This window comes from Lycium ferocissimum, chromosome 2 (assembly GCF_029784015.1).
Source record: "Lycium ferocissimum isolate CSIRO_LF1 chromosome 2, AGI_CSIRO_Lferr_CH_V1, whole genome shotgun sequence".
Classification (NCBI taxonomy): Eukaryota; Viridiplantae; Streptophyta; class Magnoliopsida; order Solanales; family Solanaceae; genus Lycium; species Lycium ferocissimum.
Window position 1 is genome coordinate 65,733,131 of NC_081343.1, and position 15,684 is coordinate 65,748,814.

General features: G+C 35.3%; 2 protein-coding genes across 4 annotated transcripts; both read right to left on the reverse strand.

The window, feature by feature from the left end:
• Positions 1-419: 419 nt before the first annotated feature.
• Positions 420-3,059, reverse strand: LOC132048329 (patatin-like protein 2). Its single transcript, XM_059439239.1, has 7 exons — positions 2,839-3,059; positions 2,543-2,724; positions 2,287-2,461; positions 2,034-2,195; positions 1,273-1,560; positions 829-995; positions 420-709 (listed from the first exon to the last, which is right to left on the reverse strand). The coding sequence occupies exons 1-7, from the start codon at positions 2,980-2,982 to the stop codon at positions 640-642; spliced, it is 1,188 nt and encodes a 395-aa protein (XP_059295222.1). The 5' UTR covers positions 2,983-3,059; the 3' UTR covers positions 420-639.
• A 2,185-nt stretch (positions 3,060-5,244) lies between these two features.
• Positions 5,245-14,047, reverse strand: LOC132046877 (methionine aminopeptidase 1D, chloroplastic/mitochondrial). 3 transcript variants are annotated; one of them, XR_009412787.1, is made up of 11 exons: positions 13,874-14,045; positions 13,413-13,482; positions 10,636-10,864; positions 9,333-9,494; positions 9,197-9,238; positions 8,705-8,776; positions 7,389-7,468; positions 7,020-7,117; positions 6,834-6,876; positions 5,964-6,011; positions 5,482-5,608 (listed from the first exon to the last, which is right to left on the reverse strand). XR_009412787.1 is itself a non-coding variant. In XM_059437683.1 (10 exons), the coding sequence occupies exons 1-10, from the start codon at positions 13,980-13,982 to the stop codon at positions 5,463-5,465; spliced, it is 1,056 nt and encodes a 351-aa protein (XP_059293666.1). In that variant the 5' UTR covers positions 13,983-14,044; the 3' UTR covers positions 5,245-5,462. The 3 variants fall into 3 exon arrangements, 2 of the variants coding, with proteins under 2 accessions (XP_059293666.1, XP_059293668.1); XM_059437683.1 differs by lacking the exon at positions 6,834-6,876 and having other exon boundaries at positions 5,245-5,608; positions 13,874-14,044; XM_059437685.1 differs by lacking the exons at positions 5,964-6,011; positions 6,834-6,876 and having other exon boundaries at positions 5,245-5,608; positions 13,874-14,047.
• Between the last annotated feature and the right edge of the window lie 1,637 nt (positions 14,048-15,684).

Here is a 15,684-nt window from a genome sequence, read left to right on the forward strand (position 1 = left end):
TAGTATTTCCTAGCTACGAGTAAACTTTCATCGAAAATTTTCAGTTTTGCTTGTCATTAACCTCTCTCATTGAAGATATTATGTTACATATGCTTTCTCATTTGTCACACACCCATAATGCCTCACTTTCTAGAAGACATTTGAAATAATCTTCTTTTTTCTTGATAGCACTAAATTTTGAACCAAAAAAAAAGTCATCTACAAGCCACATTTTCTTTTTCGCAGTTTTTTGAAGGTTCATTCTCTGTTTTCTTTTATAAATTACTTTCTAAGGGAAAGAAATATAGACAATTGGGGGGATAAGTATCTTGATTATCAATTCAAGTAAAGGTGAAGGGGGAAAGGACAATGGGGGGATAAGTATCTTGATTATCAATTCAAGTAAAGTCCACAAATAATTTTAATTATATATGTTCATTTACAAATACTATGATCAAAATAATATAATAATGGGAAAATTGTACGTAAAAATGATCCAACTGCTTTCACAAATGGGAGAGATTGAGACATGTCTTCTCTCTAAGAAGAATTATAATTTATTCTATATATATTGAACAATCAAAAGAGAGACTAGTCAATTATATCTTAGAAGAATAACAATTTCGGACTTATTCTACAATATTTGTTCATGCATGTCCATTAGACCACGTTCTTCTCTTTCATTCTTTTAGTGCGAAGTCTCTTCTCCTGTGAAAGCAGCTTCGCAAATCTGTTAAATAAATCACAATAAATATTCTGTTGAATTTATCTATAAATATCTAAAGTTACTCTAAAGTCTAATCATTAGTATTTGTTTCAAGGTTTTTGGATTATGAATTAATTAGAGACCTGGTAAGAGCTTGCTCATTTGTGCCTTCATTCTCAACAGCTTCATATTTGCAGCTATCAAGATTCATCCTTGAAATAGGCTTTTGCAAGATGTCATTACCAATTTCCACCAGCTCCTCCATGCACACTTTATCAGTCGATGATGCACGTCCACTTAAATAGTCATCCTGCCAAAAGTATAAGAGTGAGACTTCTACATACTGATCATTAGGTCACCTAAATAATAACAACAGTAACCAAATATAGAAGAGTTTAAATTATATATATATATATATATATATACACACCAACCATCATCAATGGATATTTACAGGTAAATCTCCTTAAAATGTAAAATTTATAATTTTGAAACTAAGATAGCTTTCCTGCCACAACAAGTAAACGTGACCTGATGGTGTAACGGTATACATTACTTAAAACTCACTATAAAATGGTGTAAAAGACCTGGATCCGAAGGTAGTTGTTTATATGGCCAGCAGTGCTAAAAAGCAAAGATAAATGAAGGTCAGCCATATCAGCATTGGCAAAAGTAAAAGCATCCACCAAAGGGCAGTTTCCATCTTTAGTGAGCCAACAAATGAGTCCCCATTTGGCTGCTCTAATTGCATCATACTTCCTTTGTGACTTTGAAGTACCTGTTCCCACAGATAGAACTAGATACTTGCCATAATCCAAAACATTTGCCGGCAATAGTTTTGCGTTGGCTCCAATTGGTCTCATCGCCAGCAATGCCTTTATAAAACAAAATGTACTAGTACTAATTAATTAGTCTTCCTATGACATGACCAAAATATAGTTTAATTGTGTATACTCCCTCCTTCCTGATTTATGTCGCATCATTCGAATTTCCAGAGTCAAACGAGATCGATTTCTTTGACCGTAATATTTTTATATGCCATTTAAATATTTTGAATTGTTAATTATTGTGACTTAGTATTATTTTTATGTAGTTTCACTACAAAAAAAAAAAAAAAAAGGTAATTTGTGAAGGTTTTTAGTTGCGAATTAGTTTTAACCTCCCTTAAGCAATTAGTGGAGGCTAAAAACTACCATGAGTGCTTTCTAAAATATATGTAACATTTATTTAAAGAAAACCCTTAAAAACTCTATATTTGAATTTATGGTGAAAATTAAAAAGATTTGACTCTAAAGATTCGAACGGCCCCATATACATTGGGACAGTGGGAGTATGTTTTTGAACTTACAGGGTTATTGGCTGCAATGCCTCCATCGATAAGATTAAATTCTCTTTCATTTCCATGATAATCTTTTGTCTTGAAGAAGTAAGCAGGAAAATAAACTGGAGCTGACGAAGTACTGATGCAGATATCTGATAATAAAGCATCCATAGCAGGATCCAAGGCTGCCTGCATTTATTCAAATTGACCATATTTCATACAGAAATAGAGGAAAACGATTAAAGAAAATTAGATCCATAGTGAGGTAAACTTTTTAAACCTCAAATGAAGAGAAAACTTGGGGCTGAAGTATCTTGATGTCATACGTAGGAATAAGCAAATGAGTTATAGTTTCGTGCAATCTTCGGCTCCCCAAGAGTCCTCGGATTAAATTCCTTAAATACTTACCGTCATATTTTGGACCATACATCATCCTTAGTAGCGTTACGATTTTACTGTAAAAGTGAATCGCATTATGTTAAATTAAATAAAAGTTAGAGGAGAACCGTTTTAATGAGGTAATTTTGTAGTTATACTTGCGCTGGGGAAAGATCTTGGGACTATGCTCAAGATAATATGGAACAATATCCTTTGCAGCATAAAGAGGACGGCCATGTTGGTCCGGTGCTGTTAACATGGTCGCCATTAGGCCTCCAGTACTAGTCCCTGCTATTACATCGAAGTAATCTGCAAGTTGAGCTTCTGGTCCATCCAACTCCTGCAATACACAAAGCTACTACATTTAGTGTTACTATACACTGACAATGTAAGGAATTATAACATTGTCAATAATTTGTGCAAATGCTTCATGATTCAAATCAAGTTGTTTTACTTGTAACTTTGATTCAAGAAAACTCAATATGGTTCCGGGAATGATTCCCCTAACTCCGCCTCCATCAATGCTCAGCACTGTAATTCTTTCTCCATAACGTTCCATGCTCCGCTGGATTTTATTCTTGCAATTAAGTCCCTCCATCTCCAGCTATATATGTGCTCAACTTTTTAGGTGAATGAATGACTCGAAGTCTGAGTTATCTGAAATCTTCTTCAAGTGCGTACTATACCGTAATGCTATTTGAATTTTTTGTGCAGGTATATATATAGATGGCACCAAATAACGTAGTACTAGTAAATTAATTGTTGTTAGGACTAAATGCACTTAAATGAAAAGAAAAAGGTGAGATCAGTTGAGAATATGTATGGGAAGAACCAGATCAGATTATGGCAAAATGGAAAAGGTGAATAACCACATGGGAAGAAATACTTCTCCTCACGGTAAAAGATTTCCAATTTCGACCAAGTAATTAAGAAGCTTACGGTTTGCGCTCTTTAGGTTGAATTTTAAAACCTATTCATGATTGATCATTTCAAGTTTTAATTCCATTATTATCCAAGTACTTGCAATGATAGCCAAGAGTATAGTTTTCAACTTGAACTGGCTTTTTATAGCGCATTGATAAATTATCTTCTTTTGGAAAGCTTTGCACATACGTCAATTTTTAATAGACTTTTAACTGTTGGAACCATATTAATTCTCATTCACGTAATATAGAACCGCAAATAGTCTTTCTTTTCCGAACTCTCGTGAAAACAGTTCACAATTGCCATTTGCCAGTTGCGAAGGCGTGCAAGAAAAACTTCGAAATGGAACTATTTGGCAAGCTTAGAATTAACTTATTTTCAGCATAGAATTTGGGCAAATCGTGAAGCTTGTCATAAATATAAACTTTCGTGTCCCATTGTCTTAGATAAGTAGGGGTTTGAAGTTTAAAAATGCTTAACCTTGAACAAGTCTCCTTAAGAATTTGAATCACACTAGCTATCCAAGAAAGGAGAAGGGGATCAAAGGTAACAATAAATTTATTTCCATGGCACAAATCAAAGAAGATAAAATTACTCAAATGATTACCTTATGGTAGTTTCCTATCATTTATAGCTATCTTTTTAAATATTACCATTTGTAGCTACGTTTTCTCAAATTAAGGTATTTTTTCGGATATATTTGATGCAGGTAAATTCATAGAAAACACAGTAAAAAAGAAAACATATCCCTTGGTTTTAGGCCATAACGGTGAGATCATTTCATTAGTTATTAATTGGTATTTTTTTACCATACTCTTCCACAAAATCATATTTTAGATTTCTTTTCCATAACTGTTTTCTATTCCTTCATCCAATCTTCAACATTCAAACGTAAAAAATCAAAAATTTAAAATTTAACATTCAACAGCCATTGTATTTGAAGTTTTCAATATTGATTTCATTTTTTATTTACCCATGTATTTAATAGCATAACTAATGTATTTGAAGTTTCCAATCAAACTCCATGTATTTTATATTAAATATCATGTATTTGTCTGAGTAACAATTTGCATCACCCATGTTTTTAGTGGTAATGTATTTGAAGTTTTCAATATTGATTTTGTTTTTATATTTACCCATGTATTTGATAGCATAACTAATGTGTTTGAAGTTTCCAATCAAACTCCATGTATTTTATATTAAATCTCATGTATTTGTGTGAGTAACAATTTGTATCACCCATGTATTTGATGGGATTAATTTGAACAAAATACATAAATATATAGAAAACTTACCATGTATTTGCGTCGCGTATTTGAAACTAGATGAACTGATGGAATTAATTTGAACAAAATACACAAATATATAGAAAAACTTACAAAAATACACCACGAACCACAACAATTGGTAGTTATATCATAGAACATACACAAATACATATATTTTTCTTCTTCTCAAAAACCCTAAAAAACTCTCTCTCCCCTTCTCTCGTGTGCGCCACCATAACCACCACCACAGCATGGAGCAAAAACAATCACTTCCACCAAGTTGTTTTTGTGGAAGAATAATAACACAAATAGCGAAAATTTCACGAAACAAAGGAGATGGGATAGAACGTGAAAGAGGCCCACTTTGACCACATACGCCTTGAATCGAAATAACCGTACTAAAAATACCGTTTTGGATTGCAATATCCCAAAATGGAAAATCAAATTTTGCAGAAGGGTGAAGACAGGAAGAAGATGACTATTTCACTGGGCATTCACACATTCTTTCCTTTTTAAAAAGGTAAGAATTTATGAAAAAAGTGAGAGAATGATAATGTATATTAAGTGATTAATATTGTTACCATTAAAAGGGGATATGGGATTGGGGGTGCTAATTTTTAGTTGTATTTGTGAAATGGTAATTGAAAGTTACTGTGTAGCTATAATAGTTAAATTAGAAAAGTATTTAGTTATTATTAGTAATTAAAATAAAAGGTAGTTATCATCACTAACTATGTATTAGAAGTAGCTATAACGCGTAAAAATTCCATCAAAGAATAGTACAGCACCTAAACTAGAACAAGGTCAATATGAGAATTGTAGTAACCAATATGGAATTGTACAACAATATAGAATTGTTTAGATGGATGTTGTTGCAGGGCCATCACTAGCACTGTGTTAGAATCTCAGCACCATCTTTAGTTATCAAAATGGTGTGCTCAAACTGTGCCGATAGACTACCATCTTCTGTAACGACTGTCCAATCGTCATCCCATATTAATCCATTTATGCTACCCACTGTCAGCATCGGCTCTGTACAACACAGTAAAAAAGTTACATTCAGCACAGAAAAATCGGGCACGTAAAGCTGTAGTAGTAATTTTATGCTCCAAAAAGCAAGAGATGCATCAATTACAGCAAAACTAGAGGTCAAACATAAACTACACTAACCATATGATTCATAACATTAAGCACTGCGAAACCTCAGTTCTTAGCTAATGATCTACAGGGAATAACGAGACACAATACAGTAGCTACCAGCTTCTGGTTAATATCTATAAACAGAGAGTTCAAGTGGACATTTATTTAACATGGAAAAATATTGTGCAGCTATATCACAGTAAGTCTCTTCAACATCGTGGAAAATTAATCAGTTACTGTACATTACCAATAGTGAATGTTTGATTGAGCACCATCCGTCCACGTTCATTGTTCCCTGAGACAGAAAAGAAATATAGCAAAATGAAAATTGATATGAACAGAATTACTGGTTTAGGAGGACAAGAATAACTAAATGCAAGTGAAAATTGACAGTGTTCAAATGGATTATTTTGCATTACAGAACTGTCCAAGAGGATGGAGGTTTGCAAATGAATGAAACATTTTGTAAATTGATACAGATCAAACCAAGAGCATGAAGTAACTTTTTTTCGTCATCTCAGATAACTGATAGTAAGTGAAAATTGACAGCGTTCAAATAGATTATTTTGCATTACAGAACTGTCCAAGAGGATGGAGGTTTGCAAATGAATGAAACATTTTGTAAATTGATACAGATCAAACCAAGAGCATGAAGTAACTTTTTTTTGTCATCTCAGATAACTGATAGTAGTTCGAACCAGTTTCAACAGAGATTCAATATTTATGTTACACATAGCTTAAATATTATTTGGGATGCAATACAAATAAATTTAAAGTGTCCTCTACTTTTATCCCCTGATACAACAGCAGTGTATTATTACACCTCAAGAAAATAATACTCCCTCCACCCCACATTCGAGTCACATTTCCCTTTTGCATGCCTCTTAAGAAATCATAAATAGGAAGTATTCTTTTATTAATTTACCCTTATCTAGTTCTCTCTCTTCATAAATAAGGGTAGGCTAATTTTATTGGTATTTGAACAATCATAACATCAATGAATAACATTTTTTTGAAAAAAAATCATTAAGTTTTATCTTAATTTTGTAAAATGACAAGTATCTTGGGACAAACATTTTAAGTAACCTCGACAACTAATATGGGATCGAGGGAGTACATTGGATAGCACAAGTAGAAAGCTCAGCAAGAAGATCAGGTTTCTCCCATGCAAACATTATGATTAGCAAACAGTATAAGTTATGCAGCAAACAAGTTAAATCCTATTGGCTCAGTATAGATCATTTTTCTTCACCTACAAAAAGCAGAAAAGAGGTTAGTACAAAAAAAAAAAAAGGAAAATTACTGTAATGCAGAATGACTGGATCACTGTGGAAAGCACGTCCCACTCCATGGCCAACGAACTGTTGAACAACCCCATAGCGATGTTTATCTGCAAGGTCACTACAAATGGAACGTTTTGGTCAATAAAATCTGCTATGCTAAACAAGCAATATATTGATGTATATTTAGATAGATAATAACCGCATTTTAAGAATTTACAAGAAATATCAGATATGAATGTGTCCTGTTCCTCAAATCAATTTACCAAGCCAGCTAGGACATTGATTTTTCATGACAAATCACCTTCATGCCGAGACAAATCTTTCTAAAATTTAGCAGACCAAGATGCACAAGAACAAAAAAGATAAGAAGATTTAGGCAGACGTCTTACTGTATAGCCTTGCCAATTTTATTGAATTCAACTCCTGGTGCACATATTGATATTGCCTTGTCCAAGCATTCTTTTGTCACCTGAGGCATCAAATAAAAATCAATAGGCGGGATTGCAGATGCATCTATACAACAAAACAAGGTGTCTCCCTCTAAAGCACAAAAGGAAAAAGGTTCTTTTTTTTTAAGGTAAAGCATACAGAACACTTAGTAGTACAAAAGGTAGGAATCAAATTAAGCAAAGAGGCAACAAAATATGACATAAACTATAATTTCTTCATATTCCACTTCTATTCGGGTTGCAATTCCGATCACTAGCATCTAGCGATCGGTGCATAATATGGTGTTTTATCAGTAATTAGGTCATCCTATTCCACTTAATTGTCATTTATGCAGTTAAATAAGAATTTCGAACATGCATAAAAAGTTACTTTAATATGTCATCTGAAAATTGCACTTCTTACCAAAAAGTCCAAAGAAAAGTTTCTTCCACGATGGAATAGATACTAACATAACAGCTTTATCTATTGGATAGTGTGCTGCAAGTCACAGAATTAAGGACATAAACAAGAACATGTACCACCTTAAATTACAAAAGATAGATACTCTGTATCCCAATTTATGTGAGATGATTTATCATTGTTATACTCTGTATCCCAATTTATGTGAAATGATTTATCATTGTCGATCTAAAATATTTGACACACTTCTGTAAGTAACAGTATCCTATACAGCTTTCACTTGTGTCAAGTATACAAATTCAAACGAAGATGTGGTCTTGTCCAAAAACACTAGTCGTTCAACTATAACTTCAATATCTTCTTCCACTTTTACCATTATAATAATAATAATAATACACAAGTCAGCTAATTCAAGAACAAGCCCTGTCAAACTTGTCAAATAAGAGGGTTTGACAGTAGAGGCAATAAAGATAAGGGGCAATATTCATGTTCTAGAAGGATCAAGGATAGAGCCAGAAACTCAAAATATGCTCCTATAGTTTTTTAAGGTCAAGTATGAGGTCAGATATGATCAAAAACAAAATGACTCGACAGAAATGTAGACACTGAAGAGATTATGCATGCGTTACTAATAATGTGACTTCACAATGTGAAGTTAAACCAAAGAAGAGCCGGAAAAAATTCTTATATAGCTGCGAGAAACTTATCAGATCATCAATGAAAAAAAAGAAGTTGAACTTCTAAGCATCAGAGCCACAAAAAGAATATTTTCTTTGCTTTTAATGATGAGCTCAAATGCCAAGTACATACACAAAAAGCCGGTACCAAATATCCCTATACCACCAAGAAGTCATACCTGCACCAAGTTTTTGGCTTCCTCATCAACATTTCCTACAAAGAACGTTGCTGATGTGTCACCATGGTAACCCTGCATAATCAATCAAGCCAAACAGATAAACAGAGTAAAAAATGAGTTTCAGGAGTCATAGACTGCACTTATTAAACCATGCTCGACTAATTAAATTTCTGGTGAGAGACAGAAGAGGAAGGAAAGACCTAGAAGATAGGGCATCAGCTCATCCTCACACAATTAGATGTCATCAATGCACTAAATGAAACAAAGCTGGCTTTTTTGACAGAAGGAAAGATGATACATCTTTCTGATATGCTTAACCGTTTTGCAAAATTATTTAACTGGCATTTACTCTCTACTGATCTTGTGGGAATATATCGGGTATGATGTTGTTGTCATTTACTCTCTACTGAAACAAAATATTGGTTTAAACAGAGAAGTTGAAGCAATGAAAAGACACGTAATGGTACCAATAAATTGCAACAAACAACTTACATTCAGATAAACGGTGACATCAATATTGACAATATCCCCATCCTGAACATTAATTATCACAGACCATAAGAATGTTAGCTTGTTGCAACATTGAATTTCTTGGTTATGAAAGAAACAACTATTCAGTAGAACAAACCTCAAGTGGACGTGAATCTGGGATTCCATGACAAATGCACTCGTTTACTGATGTGCATACGCTTTTTGGAAATCCACCATAACCAAGAGGTGACGGATATGCTCCATTGTCAATGATCATTTGGTGAACGGCTTGGTCAATCTCATCTGTCATAATGCCTGGCTGCCAGAGGAAATAGCAATGCAGATTTAAAATGATGCACAGTTCAGACAACCTGCGAAACTATTCTGATTATTGATCTTTTTTGCACCCGTTTACGGAAAATGTCAGTCTGATGCAATGGTGACTACTACAACAACTACGCCTCAAACCCAATCCCCACTATCCATTCGCTCTATTTAGACCTGTTACATATAATTTGGAGTTATCTGACACTAGACATTCTTTACATTTTCTATTCATGTACAAAAAGAAAGAAACAAAAGGGGGACCCATTTACTCTCCCATATTCCATTTTATAAATAGTATTTGTGTGCATGGAGTTTAACAAGTTAATTTGATGTATATCTTATATTAGTGAAAGTTGAAGAAAAATATTAAAGTAATGGTTGAGAAGTTAGTTTAATAGGGAAAAACTAATATCAATGTGTAAAATTTGAATAGTTCAATAAATTTGCGAAAGTAATATAAAAATGAAACGGTATTAAACATTTGGGAACATCCAAAAATAGAAAGTTGTCATACAAATTTGAACGGAAGGACTAGTAAAAGCAGATTGTAACCAATGGCGAAACCAGAAATTTTACATAAGGGGCATTCAAAAGAATGCTATAGAATGTCAAAGGTGAGATTTGAACTTGTGACCTAAAACAACTTTTGAACCCCCTTAACGCTAAACTAGAATTACTAGAATTTTCCCTCATATCAAGAAGGTTCAACTGTACACTTGTGGGATTACATTGGGTATGTTGGTGTTGTATCAAGGAGGTTCAACAGTTTATACAAACAAAAAAAAAAAAAAAAATTTTGCCCCTACTTGTATAGTGTAAGACGAAGGGGATTAAATTGAACCCCTTCCCTCTTACTAGCGATCCCCCGGTAGCGGTAGTAACGGGTCTGCAAAGAAAAACCTAGAAGGAGCTAAAAACACAAGGTAGATGTCTAATTGAATAAAGTTAATATACAAAGTTCAAAGCAAGTACATGACCATAGTAAGACGGGAAATAGAGACTGTAGCTAATCAAGTCAGTTACAGAAAGCCTTAAACTGGGCCAAACACAAATCTTGATTTTCAACCTAAATGAAGCTTGTAGGCACAAAGAATTCCATATCGAGACTGAGTAGAAGGTACTCCATAAATCACCTTGACTAATGTCCCAGCATACTGAAGAACCTCTGCAGCAAGCCTCCCCGAAGCTCTCATCTTTTCTATTCCGTTTCTGTCATGCACTTCTGAGCCACTACCAATCCCAGGTGGCTTCCTAGACTTCACATAAGGAGGCCTTTGTATTTCTTCTGGAACTGGTCGAAGAGGAGAAATTTGACCTGGTCTTAAACGTTTGCGATTGGTGTTTGGAAGTTCATCTACATTTCTGCCAAGTTTAGTTCAAAATTAGCATCCAAGGCATGCAAGCAGGAACAAAGTAAAATAAGGGAAACATGACAGGAAGTTCCAATTTGTTGGACCTTGTTCTCACATGAAGAAAGTCCAAATTCACATTGTCCATTGTAACTTTTCATAATTCATCAGCCATTAATCTATCCGTAAAATCAATTTAGTATAGGAAGGACCAAAAGAAGCAAAGCATAGGCAAGTCCGTTGTAGGTTCTCCCAGGGGACCTTCTCGTGACCTCCCTACAGAGATAGACAACACTATTCCCAGTACAGAATCGTGTCATATCAGTACAGAAAACTCACATACGAACCTACAATCAATGCAGTAATCACGTAATGCAGGTTTTAAGAACCTAATAAGACTGTCAAAAATGTTTAGAAACCATAGAAAATTAAGAGCTTACAAAACTTTCTTTCTGATAAACAAAAGAGATGTCTTTCATTTGCACCAAGACAATGCCAAAAGTTATTAAGTTACAAGTATCTAGCCTGATCTTTAAGCAAACCTACGCAAGACCTTCTGTACTGATATTTGCTTGCACCCTCCATATCTACATCTTGCAACTGTCACTCTCCAATACACTGCTGAGTCACATATCATGTTTGTACTATAGACAATTCCCTATTCCCATACACCATCATCCTCAGATTAACTGACCCACTTACATTTGGGGCACATATCATGTTTCCGCTTTTTAAAAGAAATTATTCCCCTTCACTTTTGACGACTTGTTCAGTTTCATACTTCCAAAATAATAAGTAGGACACGGTTAATACTAATGAAACATCAAATCGATAAATGAGTTTGACTTCATCTATACAACAACAACAAAAACATACCTAGTGTGGTCCCACACTTCTACTGTTCGACTTAAATATATTTGAGTACAACTGTACAAATCCTCCGCAAAACACATGGCAACTCAACTTAAGATGTCTAATTTGGCACAACGGAAGAAAATGCTTGTTACTCTCCAAACATGTTTGTCTTTAGTAGGATTATACGATAAAGCAGCATAATTTAGCATCATTGTGAGGCAAGGAGGTCCTTCAACTCCTCCTCGTCCTTTTGCCGCATGAAAGATCTAAACGATACTTAAAGGGGAAAATGTTGATAGGGATATCAGGTGTAATTAACTCCAAATGGGCCTCTTTGCAACGCGATTATGGAGAAAAGGACAAAACAAGTACGCGGAAATTTGTTCTCCAGTTCAAGGTAATAGACCTACCCAAAAGGTGAAAGAGGCAAAAAGGATGGGCAGGAGAAGCGGGTAGAAGCTAATAATTCCAAGGGTCAAAAGTTTAACTTCTTAGGCAAAAAGTGGCTAACGTGAGCTAGACGGCATACAGAGGCTATTAAGTGCAAGGTAAGATGAAAAATGATAATTAGTTAATTTTTCCTTTTTTCTCACTGTTGATCCATACAAGTTCTAGCTGCTTTTTCAGCCATGCCCTTGTAATGCTTTTTCAAATTTGGGCGCAGATGTAGCTAGGATCAAAGGTTGACTACGCTTATTTTCAGAATTCTACAATTAAATGTAAAGAGATGAACTCTAATTGGACTGATTGAACCAAAACCTAAACATTGAGATCGGAAATATGACAAACTTCATTTAGTCAAGATCCACTAATGATGTATACTAATTCCTCATTCTCAAACCAAGTATGGCATTTTCCATTTGAGGAATCTCCTAGCTTTATACTACCAAGAACCAGGAATAGAAACGGAAGCACCTCTTGGTTTTTCCCCTAAAAGGGAAATGGCAGCATACACAAAAACAGATGAAAGAATTCTTAAAGACAAATGTTGAGCAGTGTCAAGAAGTGGAGCAACTTGAAAAACTGCTATCCGGGACTTGGAGGCTGCAAAGGTTGAGGCATACAATGCTCAACACCAAATGGTCGAGGGTAGTAATTTTGAGTTGAATTCAACAGAAGATGAGGTCAAGGTCCATATTGAAGAGCAAATGACAGATTTCCAACCAACTGACCCAACTTTAATGAATGACACCGAGGTTGAAGAAATGATACTAGAATTGCAAAGAAAAGTTAGTCAAATAATTTTTGAGGACTCCAGTTCATTTGTGGATGAGGATATCAAATATGAAGCGAATTTGAAAATGGAGCGCCTTAGACCACATTCCAACCATTTTTCAACATTGTGCTTAGTTGGTGATATAAAAGTTGAACTACCCGAGCCTGTGGAGTATTTTGGAGATGAAGAACAGACGTGTTTATTTTGAAGTTTGTCATGCCAAGAAGACAAAATGACATCCCTCACTTAAAAGGCCAAAAAGTGCAAGATGCGACGGCCGATTTTACTTTTGTATCACCTCCCATGAGCGTAGCCGGAAACTTGATTGGGGAGCAAATTCATATCCTCCAAGTGGAGGAATTGAGGATGCAAACATGACAGTAACAGTCAAAAGGTCAGATATTTAAGGATTAAAAGAAGAACAGTGACATGGTAATCAGCATGCTGAGAAACAAAAATGCTAGTCTAACTTGAAGATTAAATAACATACCTTCTGTTGAATAACAAATCCGTTAACCCACTAAAAGTTCTTGAGCATTGCAGGGTCACATGTTTATTTCCTGAGTAACCATAAACATTTAACATCAAAATGAGTACATAAAATAATTCCTTTTGCTAGTTACATAAAAGATTCAATTTTGTTTGTAATAATTTCTTTTCCTACTAGTTACACTAAAGAGTAAAGATTCAACTTTGTCCCCCCAAGCACTATTATGAATATTGAACCCCATCATGAACCTTGAGACCAGAAATAAAGAAGTAATCGGGGGTGGGGTGCACTAACTGAACTGACGACAAGAAAGCACATAGTAAGTATATGTAAATAGAGAAAACTTGGGATGAAAAAGGCAGTAAAATAAGAAGAAAAGGGGGTAATTTACTTTAGTTTGTTGTCCCAAAGTAGTAGTATGAGAATACCATCAAAGTATATGTAAATAGCAAAGGAAGAACCTGGGTTGTAATGGAAGAGTTGATGAAGTGGGTGACAAGGTTGAATGACACGGCAGTCGCCAAGAAATGAAGAGATGAAGCGGGGTTGAATTGACCAAATTCCTACCATTCTTTTCTTTTGCCTTTTGTTTTTTTTCCTCTCTTGCTTATCTGCTTGTCCAATAAAAGATATACTCCAGGTTCCCTCGCGTTTCATTCCATTCGCTTGCTAATTCTTACGATTGTTATAGGGTCAAATATATATTTTTTATTATAATTTTTAAATATTTTAAATTATTAATTATTGTGATTTATGGTGCATTTTATATAGTTTAAAAAATAAATATTACACGTTCGAATTCATACCGAATTAGTTAGTTTGACCCCCTACTCCAATCAAGTCATACAAGTTGAAACGAAGGGAGTGAAATTTCTTACATTGAGTAGGGGGTTAAGATTATATTTTATATTGTGTTGATTAGGGTTTTTATAGTGAGTGAAAACATAATCTTTTACCGAAAATGAAGATAATTTTATTCGGATTATGTGTTTGGGTCAGGAGGATCGGATTAGTTTTAAGTGGTACGAGTCATCAATTCTAAGTGGATTGAGGAATAAAGGAAGTCCATGCAGATTAAATAAAATATTACATCATTTTTTACTGGCCAAATTTATACAATTTGGAAGTGTAACCATTGTGATGGATTGTTTGACGCGGCAAATTCAAGGTGAGGTGCCATGGTATATGTTATTCGCGGATGACATAGTCTTGATTGACGAGGACACGCGACGAGTGAACGCTGCGTTCGGGAGGTCCGGAGACAAACTCTGGAGTCTAAAGGGTTCAAATTGAGTAGACCAAGACAGAGTATATGGAGTGCAAGTTCAGTGACGTGACAAATGAGCCTGGCGTGGAAGTGAGACTTGGTACCCAGGCCATCCAAAAGAAAGAAAGTTTCAAATATCTTGGGTCTATTATACAAGAAAATGGGGACATTGACGATGATGTCTCACATCGTATTGGTGCAGGGTGGATGAAATGGGCTCGCTTCGGTGAGTCTTTGTGTGATAAGAAGGTGCCATCGAAACTTAAAGCGTGTTACAAAGTGGTTGTGAGACCGCTTTGTACGGCGCAGTGTTGCGCCGCAGCTCTCACGTCCAAAAGATAGAAAGTTGCGGCAGAAATGAGAATGTTACGATGGATGTATGGGCACGCCGGGCGAGACAGATTGGGAATGAAGATATCCGGATAAGGTGGAGTGGCGTTAGTGGAGGACAAGATGCGGGAAGCGAGGCCGAGATAGTTTGGGCGGAGGGGAGAGTAACATATGCCCCGGTGCGGAGGAGTGTGAGAGGTTGAGCTATTGGTTTCGGAAGAGGTAGGGTAGGCCGAAGAAGTATTGGAGAGTGCTTAGACGGGACATGACACAGCTTTCAACTTACCGAGGACATGACCTTAGATAGAGAGGGCGTGGAGGACTCGGAATTAGGGTAGAAAACTAGTAGGTAGTCGCTTTAATCTATAGTCTATTGTCCTTTGATTCTTACTACTATATGTCGTTTCTTGTACTTCGATTATCTTATTTATCTGTGGTAAGCCATCGTCTCTTTTTGTTGCTATTATGACTTATTCGCTTTCTTTTAGTTTCGTTTTCATTTTGCTTTGAACTCTCAGGCTTATTCGACCTTTTCTCGTCGTGTTTTCTCTTGGTAAGCCTTTCGAAAACGTACCTCCCTATCTTCCGAGATAGGGGTAAGGTCTGCGTACACTTTACCTCCCCAGACCCCACATTGTGGGATTTCACTAGTTATGTTGTTGTTGTGGAAGAGTA

Excerpts from the sequence above, each read along its gene's own strand:
- LOC132046877 (XM_059437683.1), bottom strand. The coding sequence starts at position 13,982 with ATGGTAGGAATTTGGTCAATTCAACCCCGCTTCATCTCTTCATTTCTT. Across the intron at positions 9,495-10,635 it reads ATGCTGGGACATTAGTCAAG|CCAGGCATTATGACAGATGA; the intron begins GTGATTTATGGA and ends TTCCTCTGGCAG. Across the intron at positions 5,609-5,963 it reads CAATCAAACATTCACTATTG|AGCCGATGCTGACAGTGGGT; the intron begins GTAATGTACAGT and ends TGTGTTGTACAG.
- LOC132048329 (XM_059439239.1), bottom strand. The coding sequence starts at position 2,982 with ATGGAGGGACTTAATTGCAAGAATAAAATCCAGCGGAGCATGGAACGT. Across the intron at positions 1,561-2,033 it reads GCATTGCAGCCAATAACCCT|GCATTGCTGGCGATGAGACC; the intron begins GTAAGTTCAAAA and ends TGTTTTATAAAG. Across the intron at positions 710-828 it reads AATGAGCAAGCTCTTACCAG|ATTTGCGAAGCTGCTTTCAC; the intron begins GTCTCTAATTAA and ends TTTATTTAACAG.